Source organism: Anas acuta, chromosome Z, assembly GCF_963932015.1.
Source record: "Anas acuta chromosome Z, bAnaAcu1.1, whole genome shotgun sequence".
Taxonomy (NCBI): Eukaryota; Metazoa; Chordata; class Aves; order Anseriformes; family Anatidae; genus Anas; species Anas acuta.
This window is the reverse complement of record NC_089017.1, coordinates 71,907,233-71,919,977: the sequence shown is the minus strand read 5'-3', so window position 1 is coordinate 71,919,977 and position 12,745 is coordinate 71,907,233. Positions and strand designations below refer to the sequence as shown.

The window sequence follows — 12,745 nt, the reverse complement described above, 5'->3', positions numbered from 1 at the left end:
CAATAGATAGACCTATAGATATAGATATAGATAGATTAGAGAGAGGGAGAAAGAGATCTCTATATGTGCCTTCATTTACTTGTTACGGCATGTTATTATTTCCTCAGATCCAATTTATGTGCTAATTTATGTAGACTTTAGTACAGAACTACTGCCAGCTCTGTCATCTCTGATATTGCTTATCACTTCCTAAGGTTTGGCTTGGTACACACCATGATTCTGGTGTGTACTAACTGCACCATCCATCTCTCCGGTTTGTCAAGACCACTACAAATTTTGATCCCACCTTCCAAAATGGGAAAAGCTTGGTCACATCTGCACTTTTAACAACCATTTACATTTCTAACCTCCATTTCATTCTGAGAACATATTAATTACATTAAATACCCAAGGCATAGAGCATTATTGAGTAAAACCTTTCATTTTGATGTGAAACTCTTCATCACCACGCCAGCCTGGTGTGCAGTAATAGTGTGCTTTCATGAGGTTTGCCCACTGGTAGTGTGCAGCAGCAAAAATACTGGATGCTCTCTTGCCCGCTCCTTTGTCTGTAGTTTGCAGTGGAGTGACACAAAAGACAACTGAAAAATAAAAACAACCAAAGAAAATACAAGGCTATGCATCATCCACGGGGAGCAGAAGAGAAACAGCATAACTGGTCCTGCCTTAGAGTAGTGCCTTTTCATGGCACCCACACCAATTTCTTTTGCTTAAGTAAAGATATAAGGTTTGGCCCAAAATGGCAAAACATTTCAGAAGAAGCTCTGTTTTCACAGCAAAGTGAAGCTTTAAATGTTTTTTGCTGTCCCCTGAAGATACAGAAGGGAGATGAAAGGTAGACATTGACAACTATCAACAGCAGTGAGAATAAATTATTCATAATTTACCCTTATTCGTTCTATTTAATAACTGTGTGTAATGATTTCTTCTGAGAAGAATAGAATATATAGATTTCTGATTTCCCCCACAGGTGATTTACTCATCCTTGTGATCCTTGTCCAGACATCCGATAGTTTAGGAGAAAGATGGTTCCAAAAACTCTCAGAGAAAAGAAGAAAAGATAAAGGAAAAACAACATGTTTTGAAGTCCAAACAATTATGTCATTTTACAAGGAAAAAAAAAGAATATCTCACATCCAGAAATTATGGAGATATTTCAGCCTGAAAATAAGGATTTGTGGATGAATATAGTGACTTTAAAGCCCATTAACCCTATCTGGTGCTGATCATATCACTGTTCAGTAGTTTACGGAAAGACTCCAAATGCATCAGCAGATCTTAATGAATTCCTGAAGCTACTCACTTGTGTCTCTTTTTTTACGTCATTTGTGAAATTATTGTACAGAGAAAAACAGAAAAACAAACAAACAAAAAACTAGTATCTTGTACTCACAAGTGCACTACCTGCAGCCTATATCTTCGGTGACCCTTCAACAAATTAGTTGTTTTAAACAGAAGGAAATGTGGTATTCAGTTTTCTTCTTTGCCCAGTAACAAATGGAAATGTTGTTCCAAGAACAGACTCCTGCAGCTCCTGTTTGCCTTTTGCTGTTTCAACTGCCATTGATTTTATTTCACATCTATGCTAAGCTTCTGTGAATGCAGACTAAAAGTTAGTGGTACCGGGGGGAAAAGAAGAAAAAAAAAAAAAGAAAAACATTTCCTCAATACTTTTCTTGTTCTCTCATTCATTTTAAATAGTTTGTATGAGATCCATTGAAAATATGAATTGTTTTCCTATTCTTTTCACGATGCAAATAATAAACAAATTAAATTGCTGGTTGGCAAGTAGGAGGAAGCTACATGGTAGGAAAAGGACCAGAGCTATCTTGTTTTCCTCAACTAGAGGTCAGTAGCTCACTATTCGTACAACGCTAAGGGCAACCAAACCAGATTTGACCTTTTTTTTTTTTTTTTGGATCACATTCCAAATGTGATTTATAAATTGCATGACATGCTGTAAGTAACTTAAGGCCAACTGCAGAGTCAAATGGCATTTTACAGGCTGATTTTTAAAATGAGTACATATGTGAAAGTAGTCTAAGGAAGTCTAGCACATTGTAGTATTGTCAATTCTTATTAGCCAACAGATGTGCGAGTAACTGCAGGTAGACAACGGCCACTGGATTTGTGGACAAACTGAAGAACAAGTTATAAGCTATATGCTTTGTATGTCTCATTAATTGCTATAGGAACAGAAGACAAAAACATACATGTAAGCAAGAAGTTGGATTACCAGGTTTCTGCTAGGTTTTACTATTATTATTTTTTTCTTTTTGATGTTGGATTATAATAATACCTGATTTAAATTGATAGATCCGATTCCTATAAACAACCCACATATTTGACATAGCTAAGCAGTAATCGTATTATTATTATTTTTATTATTATTATTTAGTGCTCCTATTTAATATATTATATTTCGTTTTAATTTAATAGAATATTTTTAATTTCACTGGGAAAAAATCTCCATTATACTTGATTTTTTTCACCTGAGATGTGACAAGAAACTACCAGTCAGTTAGGTTTCACTGGTCTTTGTGTGACTGACTGGAAAGGAGAGTGGAAATTTTATTTACAGCTTAGAATCTGTGGCTCATTTTTCTGTGTGGTGTGGATGGTGTGTTGTGCTTTCCTGGTATTTTGCCTGAAGGAACTTGACTGATGATAAGGCTTGCACAAAGCAAAACAACCCTATTGAGCATAAACAACATATATCAATATATTGACCCCATGCAAGATCAGGGCAATGTTTCAACACTGTGTCTTGCCTCCCAGGGTCCCTCTGAGTGTTTGTCTAAGTTTTTCAAGCCCTTAGTCTAGATTCTCCACTGGTTTAAATTACAGGTGGCTCCTATTACCTTCAGCTGAGCTAACGTGAATTTCTGTAAACATTTCTAAAGGGAGTTTGGTCTTCAAAATATTTCTCTTTTTGCTTGGCTTTGAACTTTCTATTGTAAATCACTCACAAACTATGTGCACTCGAGAAAATTCCCATTTAAGTGGCATCAGAAGATATATTGAGTAGAAAAAGAAAAAAGAAAAAAAAAAAGTGTTAGTATTCTTTACAAGTTTTACATGATTGTTATCCATTGTGAACTCGAGATAAAAATAATGATCAGGTTACACATAATTTTATTCATAGATTACAAAAATGTAAAAAACAGTCCTTGCACTGGACACTTTTGCCTAGCTATCCATTGCATGCCAACCAGATCCTGACTCTTCAGCCACTCCTGGGCACTCAGCAAAGAAGGGCAGAAGGATGGCTAAGATCAGAAGTGGTGGATCTACAGCCACCCAAAGAGACTTCCTACATACCAACTGAAAAGGAACAATGTCATTTATCCCCCCTCTAAATCACTACATAAACACAGGTGCATATATCTGCACATGTATTCGTGTATATTAAAAAACTCTGCTCAATCTTTTGTAGAAGCATCTTTCATGGGACCGAATCATTCTAAAATACAGTCAAATACCTAAATACATTAGCTCTTTTTCTGGTAAGAAATCAGGACATCTTTTACCATCTTTGACCTGGTGTTGTTTCCTTGTAACTCTTCATGGTGTTCTCTTGTTCTCCAAGAACAAAAAATTTCAAAGCAACTAAATGTGCTGTTCTAATCTGCAAATTCCCTTTCTTGCTTAAGCATTTTTTTTTTCAATGAATAGTATTTCTGAAATAATGGAACATCACTATCAAAAATTATTTTTCATGCAGCTTTCTTTTATGTTTGAAGTGAATAGTGTTCCTCTATTTGCCATACCACTGAAATGTAATGCACTGAAGCAAACTCCAGTGGAAGCCATGTCTCGCTACTCTTTAAAATACTATGCACAGAGTAAAACATACAGTTATGGTATAGCAGACGGTATAATGACTCCACCATCTGAAGCTTGCAAGCTAAAAGTTTCAGTTCTCTGCTATTACCCAGGAACCTCTGGGTAATAACCTCTGCTATTATCAGGAACCTAGAATGCAAACTTTTCTTATAATTTCAGTTTCTGCAAGAAATTGGATCCAGAAATATCTCTGTGGAGAATCAGGCTCACTGAATTTTCTTGTTCCTTGCACCACAATTCCCCCCTCTGCAGTCATCTGTTAATTAGCCCTGTGGACATGCCATAAAAACAGATGTCCAGCCCCACATTTGGAGCAAGCATTGATTCTAATAAGTTCCATTTTCACAAGCTATTCTTCTTCAGATAGTTCTTCTAAAAGTATTCTTCATAAAAGATACATGCAGTTTTCTTTTTAAAAGATGAATCAACTTGCATTGTCTTAATTTGGATTTGTTGCTTATGGCATAAAACACTTAGTTCTAATGAAAAAATTTCAGTGAGTATTTAAAGGCAAGACAACCAAATTGCTTGTTTGACAGTTATAAACAAGATTTATTTAAATTCAGAAATCTTTTTGCAGAGAATATCATTATGTATTTTCCAAGCTTTTGTTCTTTTTTTTTTTTTCATTAACTGATCATAAAACGTTATCATATATTTTCTACTTTTTTATTTTAATAGCAGCTGTAAGAGACTAAGCTACGGAGGAACTACATACATGTGTGGGGTGTGTATGTGTAAACTTAGTGAAGCTTCTGAGTAAATGTTTAGTAAAATACACCTTTTAAGTATGCAAACTGGCATAAATAGATGTGCCCACTGTAAAAAAAAAAAAAAAAAAAGCATTCTGAAACATGATTGTCAAAAATTAGGAGCTTAAGCCCACTTTTACAAACATAGGCACCTGGTGAGCTGGCAGCCACTGTGTTCAGTGAGGCTGAAGCCCTGTCCACAGGAGTGGCCTGCCTCCATGACAGGGAGCATCCTCTAGCAGATAACTGGAGGAGAAAAAATAATAATGCCATGATTCTCCCCTGGTGTATCTTCCTAGCCTCCAGCTCTCTTTTACCTATATGTTTAACAGCCTTCAGCTGATCTCACCCCTAACGGCTTATCTGATCTTTACTAATACCTAAAGATTGTGAGAAAGAGTGCCATGGTTTAATTACGTGTTGTGTGGAGAACCATGACCTTTAGGTGACTCATTCGTTTTATTTCACTGGAAGGGGACAGTGCAATATTGTCTGTGATTGATCTTCTCTGTGCCATTTATGATTTTATAGACATCCATCATACCTCCTTCCAGTCTCAAGAGGCTTAGTCTATGTGATAATATTCTAACAGGCATCCTTCCGTGCTTGTGACTGTCTTGCTGATTTGCTGTGCTTCACTTCTGCTGATGAAGTTGAGATGAGAGGAGCAGATTTGCACCCACACGGAACTCAAAACGAGCATGTACCCCGGCTTTATACATTGCCACATCAGTGACTTAGTGACTTGCACTTTACTTTCTGTTCCTTGCCTAGTATAATTCGCTTGGCTTTGTTTGTTACTGGGCTTTTTTTTTTTTTTTTTTTTTTTTCCATCTGAAAAATTGCATAGAGCTATGTATTAGGTTTGCAATATGAGCTTCTTCAATGCTAATAAACCACTACAGTTTTCAGAGAGGTGTTGCAGAAATGAACTCAAAAAGTGAGGAGTGATCATTTATGGTATGAGGCTACCAGGTCTTCAAAAGCTTTTAATTGCTTAGTTGGATCATTTAGTATTGACTGTTTGGCAACAAACAACAGGTAAATAAAGAAAATTTATATTTTTGGCTACAGAAATAGCTTTTTTTCTACCAATAAGTCAATGAACAGATTTTATCCTTTGTCCTCCTTGTTGTATCCAAGTTTCTTGACTCCATTAGTGAATTTATGCTGAGGTGAAGTGAAGAATGGCAAATAACATACTTTTCCCATAATAAATTTGTCATTAGTCCACAACAAAAAATCCCATACATTTGCTCTTGGAATGCTGTATTTCATGCTGATCACATTTGTGGATGCTGGCAAAGCTCTGCTCACTTTCTGATAAATTTATTTCTCTAAAATCCTTATTCTGACCTGGCACTTAGAGTTAATTTCTTGGGACTGGATCTTGAATTTTGAGGGAAGGTAAATTTCAGATTTGCATAAATTGGCCTCCGAAACAGATGAGTTTGGATTTAAATGCTAATGACATCATATGTGTGTTTGTTTTCTTTTCCTGCACTAAGTAAATAGCATAATCCAACTTTTTCCTTTATTGCTTGGTTTGCAGCAGATATTTTCATTTATTTTGCATAGCTACATGTGGGTATGGATTTTGTGTAGCTGTATGTGAGGGCTGTAGATGGGTTCTTCTGGTAAACAAAAACATTTTTTGTTCTAAGCCTTAGTCAAAATGTTATCTCTGAGATAAGTCTTCCATGGGGAAAACAAAAAAAGAGAATATTCCAGTACCTCTGCAGCAAGAATTATTTGTAGCTCTGCATTGTTTATCATCTGGCTTGGTAAAAAAAATACCAACAGATATACTGCATGCATGCGCAAGAAATCAAATGAAAATCCTTCTACTTCTAATCTTTCTTTGCTGCAGATTGTACATTGGGAGGTGCCACTCTAATTTTAAAAATGAGCTTACTGCCTTTTATTGTATGTTGCATTACAACAAATGAAACTCAAATACAGAAGCAATCTTAGCCAAGCTCTAGCTGATTAATGTAATCAAGACTGTACTCAGGCAACAAAAAAATTTCCTGTCATAAATACATATTTTTTTCCCTTAGAGTCACAGCACTGTTGTTTCTGTGGTCAGTCTGTCTTGAAGTTTTATCTCTCTCTCTCAACTGCTAGGTACTTGAATGCTCCCAACTCTCTATGCTGAGATGCCAGGCGAGCAGGGAAATATATCACTTGTGAAAGAGCAGCACTTGTGGAGTGTACATGTTTTGTTGAAAATGCCAGATTGATAGCACTTGAGAGAAGCTTAAAGACTAAAATAGTGGTTAAGCTTCTTCTGAATTCAACCTCTGACATTTTTCCTAAGAACTTCCAAGAAAATTGTTATTCTGCACTAATTCAGTCATATAAACACTTGTGCAGAAGGTTCATATTCCTTTTCTGCTTGATGCAAATGAAACTCACTCATTTCAAGTTAAAAATCCATCAAATACTGTTTTTGTAAATGGAAAGTGAATCGGCTGACATTTGAAGACACTGAATATTTCCCATATAAACTGAAAATATCTCAGGAGAAAATCTGATCATTTTGCCAAAAAGTAATGCTGTGGCCTTTGAATTTGAATTGTGGCTTTTATGGGAAAAATCTGTCATTGTTCTAACACAGGCAGGAGTTTGGGAACTCACTGATGTATTGGCTAAAACACACTAATGGAAATAATGTCTAAACATTCATTATACTGTGTAAAGATTCTTTTTAATTAAATCACAAACTTTACTGCTTACCAATGCTATTAATTCATGTAGTATTTTTCAACAAAAGATAGTATCCTTGAGAGTCACTAGCTTTATGATGGCTTATGCAGTTGCATCCAAATTGCATGCGTGAGTGATACAGTAAAAATCCTTCTTAACTTTAATTACTAATGTTATTTCATTCAAAATAATAACAGGATCTCCTGAGATTAACTTGACATGATACAAATGCCAAGTAAAAAGTTGTTTGATTTTGTAAATGTTAATGGTACTTCAAACCAAGGACTGAATCCTCAGTGTCATGCAGTGAAATTCCCAGGCCTGAGCCATGACCCCACACAGCTTGTGGGACACATACATGAGGTCATTTCTCTGTAACCTGCCCCACCAGATTTCAGGTTTCTTCTCTCTCCTTTGGCCCCACTTTACAGAGTTTCAGGCACTTGACTTGCTTTGTCAGGTCCTTGTGGATCCCACGGATATTATTTCATGGAGGTATTTTCCAGGTATCTGGTGGTTTTTTAGAGGACGTTGTTCCCTGTTCTCTGAGAAACACACAGACCTTCACGAAGTAGGGATGCAGTTCTGGGCCAGTATTTGTCAGACATCTTATAAAATGCCAACCACGAGGAATGGACGTGGAAAACTCTGTGCAGAGAGGAACAGCCCTTCCTGAACCCAGCAGGTGTCAGGGGGAAAAGGGATATCTGTCCCAGGGCTCCCCTTGCTCACTCAGTCATCACTCAGCACTCACATAGCCACCCATCTTCTTGCTGCTTGTCTTCCAGGTGTTCCAGGGAAACTTCGACAATGATACGCACCGTAAGAATGTCATCGACCCCCCAATCTACGCCCGGCACATCCGCATCATCCCATGGTCGTGGTACGGCCGGATCACCCTGAGATCGGAGCTGCTGGGCTGCACAGAGGAGGACTGATGCGGGGCTCCGCCAGGCCTCACAGCTCTCCACACACCTACCAGTCCCTCCCTAGAAGAAACTGCGCAAAGCCTGTAGGAAGCTGAGTGGGTTTTTCATGACCAAGTGCTCATTTTATGGTAGGCCGCTAGCTGTCTTTCGCAAGGAGGTCTAAGCCTGCCCTTTAAAAGATCCAATCCGATTTTGTCCTTGAAATCTGTTAGTGTTGTCCCTTTAGCTGTGGAATTATCTTTCTAGCTCTCCTTTAAGTTGTTCACACTAGTGCAAATGTGTTAGGGAAAAAACAGCAGCATCCTTTTTACAAGGGAAGAGAAATAGCGTGACAAAGCTTATTTGCAGCTTTAGAAACATTGGGCTGACGAGTTCTCCATAAATCATTCTGTCATCTTACTTGCAAAAAGTGATACTGCAGCTTTTAGCAATAAGTTTACTTGGGGATGACTGCATTATAGTAATTGTGCCTATCAAACACTGTCAGTATTTATGACATATATTTTGGAAAATACTCTATGGTACTGTAAAATACAGTACCTGTGATATTACAAGCTACCTTTCATTATTTTCATCTCAACAGCAGAGTCCATGCAACTAGCTAAACCCATTTTCCTTCTCAATTTTGCATGCAGTAGACATAACTAACATCTTTTCTGTTCAGTATCACCTTTAATGTTGTTTTCTCTGAAAGAGGTGACCTGTTTGTATACGGAACAAAATCTGCTATCAGTATGTTATGAAGTTAATGAATTTGCCAAAGTGTATTAATTCTGCTTGAGGTGTGCTTTTTCAAGGAGGCTGAGATGAGACTCTGTGGTACCTGAGGATTCTCATCCTCAGTACTCACAGAAGTACAAGCACACAGCACAGCATAAATCCTGAGCCCTTTGGTGACTTGCCCAGGAGTGAGCAACCCTAGATGGAGCTGTATGCCTGATTAATTCCTTCAGAAACCTCCTGAATTTCTGTGAGGAAGCACACATGGGGTGAGGGAATTAGATGCTATAAGATGCACAGGAGGAATGACTTCTGACTGCAGAGAAACCTTCTCACTAGGCTCTTATGATCTGGTCATGTCTTTCTTCAAAAGAATGGAGGCAAGAGAAGTTGTAGTTCAGCAAATCTGGGCACCTGTTACCCTTTGCTCCCACCTGTGTCGTTGCAGATGATGAGACATGAGGAGGCTGATCTTTGTCATGCTTCATCTGCAGAGATACTTCATACGTACTGTGCTGTTTGAACAACAGGATAGTCAGCAAGGGCCCCGGTATCATAAACAGATTTGAGGAGAGAAAACTGAACAGTGAGGGGGCATGGAGGACACCAGGGGTACAGTTAGGTATTTGATGTCAGGGCAGACCTCGTGGGGCATCGGTGTAAGCTGGGGATGGTGGGCATTGTTACACCTGGCTGTAGAATCTGGAAACAGGACAGGTGGGTGGGCTTGGCCACATGGCCATGGCTCCTTGAAGCAGCTGGTGAGGCAGGGTGGCCAAACAGCAAGGTGCAAGAAGAGCCTGGGGAAGTGTGCTGCAGTCACAGCTCTGGTACCTGTCTGCTGGGCACTCTTGGGCAAGTCACCTCACCCTCGTGCCTCCGTTTCCCCAGTGGCAGAGGTAACGATACCAACCTTGTGAGGCACTCCTGGTTCCCTAGGCACTAGGTTCTCCATGACTATGCTAGTGTAGCACCAGCATCTGAAAAAAAAAAAAAAAAAAAAAACTTGGGACAAGGAGTGAGGGGGCTTTTTGCTACCTGAAATGATGGCACGTGGGGTCACCTTGTTAATTTCATAACATTCTGATGCGGGGGGAAAAAAATAATAAAAAATATATATATACAGCTGCATGTTTTAGCAAATGTCACTGAACTTATTTTTTGTCACTGTTACACTCTCACTGAAACCAAAATGCTGAAGTATGAGCCTGGGTCCTGCTTCCCAGACAAACACCCAACTGGCCCACAGTCTGCAAAGGGCAAAGTTTGCTTTGGAAACAAAACGGTTTGGATTTCAAAACCTGCATTTAATCACACATTCTCCACCACAGACAAAATATATAATCCATTTAACTGTGAAAGACTCTAGATTAGCAGCCAGGAATTTTACATACAAGAATTGGGGATATATTGGTGGCGGTTTTCGGATAGCGTCACTTAAACTGTCACATTTTAACAAACAGAACACCCTGCCTCTCTATAAAATGACTTAATCCTTAAACTGTATTTATACAAGTATTTATTTTATAAGGCTTAGACATTTAAAGACTTCTACAGAAGAGTCTTATAAAGGTGAAAGTATGTGTAAGAAATGTTGAGGTCCTGTGCTACACTGCTAAGTTTGTTCTTTATTTTTTACTTTGTGCTGCATAACAAAAGCCACTAGACTGTTACTGTCTTGTCCGTAACTGTGTTAACAGCATTCCTTAATGATGTATATATGAAGTGGTCTTCAAACATAGTGAGCAATTTTGAAGAGAAAGTCAATCTTGGGGTATTTCTAAAGAGCAAGAAGTTTTGTGAATAATGGACGACCAGGGCATTCCTACATTACACACTGCCCATGTTGTGCACGTCAGGCACCTCAAAAAATAGAATATTTATATTTTTAGGAAGCACACAGTATTTAAAGATGTCCAAAACTATTTTTCAGTTGTGGGAGCGCAATTTACCCTTTATTTATTTATAGATAGGAAGAACACCATGTAGCCGTTTAGCTAGTTGACTGTATACCCAAAAAGTGGGAGGCATTTCTGAAAATTAGAGCCCCTAGTTCACAAAGTTATTTTAAAGTTGGTTTGTATGTTTTATTCCCAAGTGATTTTTTTTATGGTCATCTTTTGCAACATCAGTTTTGGCTTTGAGTTAATTTGTCTTGTGTTTGTAATTTGATTGTTCCCACTTATCTGCATATAAAAGTAGTGTTGTCATGATACCTAACACAGTTGTTTTGTTTTGCATTAGAGATGAGTAATTTCATCCTTTCACTCTCTGTCAGCTTCCATCTGCCAGCAGCCTTCACAATCTGAAGAGAAAAGTCCATACATCATGATAAGATGCTCTGATAATTTATCAAAAAAAAACAAAACAAAACAAAACAACATATAGATGATGCCCTTACACTTTCACCCAATGTGCTGGGACTTTTCCCATTGAGATTGTTTTTAGCTGCCAACAAGCTTTCCTTAGACAGTATTGTGCACCCATAGTACCAAATTGTGCTCCTCCTGTCAGCAGTGTAAATCTGAAATAATTTTTCAGGTTTAACAAAACAGATTTGAGTCAGATATGGTCTGGTATTACGATTTTTCCCTTTAATTTTATTTTCCTCTCTGTGTGCATGAAAATCATTGACATAAGGGACAAGTGAGAAATTAACACAACAGTGGAAGCAATTGTCATCCCCAAAACAGATGTGGATATAGGGAATGTCCCCTTAGGAGGGGATGGAAGAACACTCAGAAATGGTCCTTGGCTTCAATATTAATTGTGACAATGACATTGAACAGGAGTGGAAGTGTTTTCCTAATTAAATTTCACCCTGAACCAGCTAAGTATCTGTAGGCACCTTCCTGCCACTCTGCAAGGTGCTACGTTGTTAGCCTGGGAAATCAAGCACAGGTGCAAGGCTTCGTTTTATCTATGCTAAGGGCTTATTGTGTTAACTGGCTCTGGTCTTGGGGTTGACTTTCTCTTTGGGAATGGCTGCATACAGATTAGTGTGGGTTTTGAAGACTAAGGATACTAAATTAGTGTATCTTTGCTATACAACAAATATGAACTATAATATTCAGTGCTGGCTTCTGATGTGTCAGTAAGTACAGAAGTGTCTCAGACACAATGACCTTTGCAACCTTTCAAGCTGTGTAATATTCAAATGGTTTTGTATATACTTAAATCATGTAGGATGATGTAAAACCAGTATGACCTTGTCTAGTCTTTAAACTTAACAATAAAACTTTTGAAAAATGAGGCCATTTTTGAAGCACTTATATTGCAGTCCCTTGAAACAGATACAACTTATCTCAGACAAACTGACAGCAAATGCAGAGCAGAGATAGGAGGTGGCATTTTCCTGGATTCCTTCATGGGGTCTTTGTGGTAGGTAAGTTTTTTTCTGGCAAAATCAACCCTGGTATTCTGCTCCCTTCAATGTGTTCCCTTTGTTCTTCTAGATAAAAAAAGCAAAGGTTTCAATGAGACTAAAAACATTTTTGTACCTTCGCTGCTGTCTGAATGAGCACCAGAAATGTAAACTGACAATTTCATTTCCTTCAAGTCAGATTCCTCGGGATATTTATCAGTCCTTATCCTCTCTTCTGCACTCCTACTTAGGCAAATTAATTTCCATAAAGATAAAAGGTGTCTGCAGTGCAGCCCTGCTGTGAGACTTCCAGCAGGGCTACCAGCACAGGGCCGGTGCTTGCTCACAGTCACACTTCTCATTCATGCACTTTACTCCGCAGTCTGCTTCCCAGTATTTCTTGCAAACCTGGTCCTATTAATAAC

At 38.3% G+C, this 12,745-nt stretch overlaps 1 protein-coding gene across 2 annotated transcripts in view; it reads left to right on the top strand.

The window, feature by feature from the left end:
- Nucleotides 1-12,208, top strand: part of EDIL3 (EGF like repeats and discoidin domains 3) — a 267,842-nt gene extending 255,634 nt beyond the window's left edge. For both annotated transcript variants that reach the window (XM_068666882.1, XM_068666881.1), the window contains one exon: nucleotides 8,096-12,208. In XM_068666882.1, the coding sequence (XP_068522983.1) occupies nucleotides 8,096-8,245 (150 nt within the window). In that variant the 3' untranslated portion in view covers nucleotides 8,246-12,208. The remainder of the gene's footprint in view (nucleotides 1-8,095) is intronic.
- The last annotated feature ends 537 nt before the right edge of the window (nucleotides 12,209-12,745 follow it).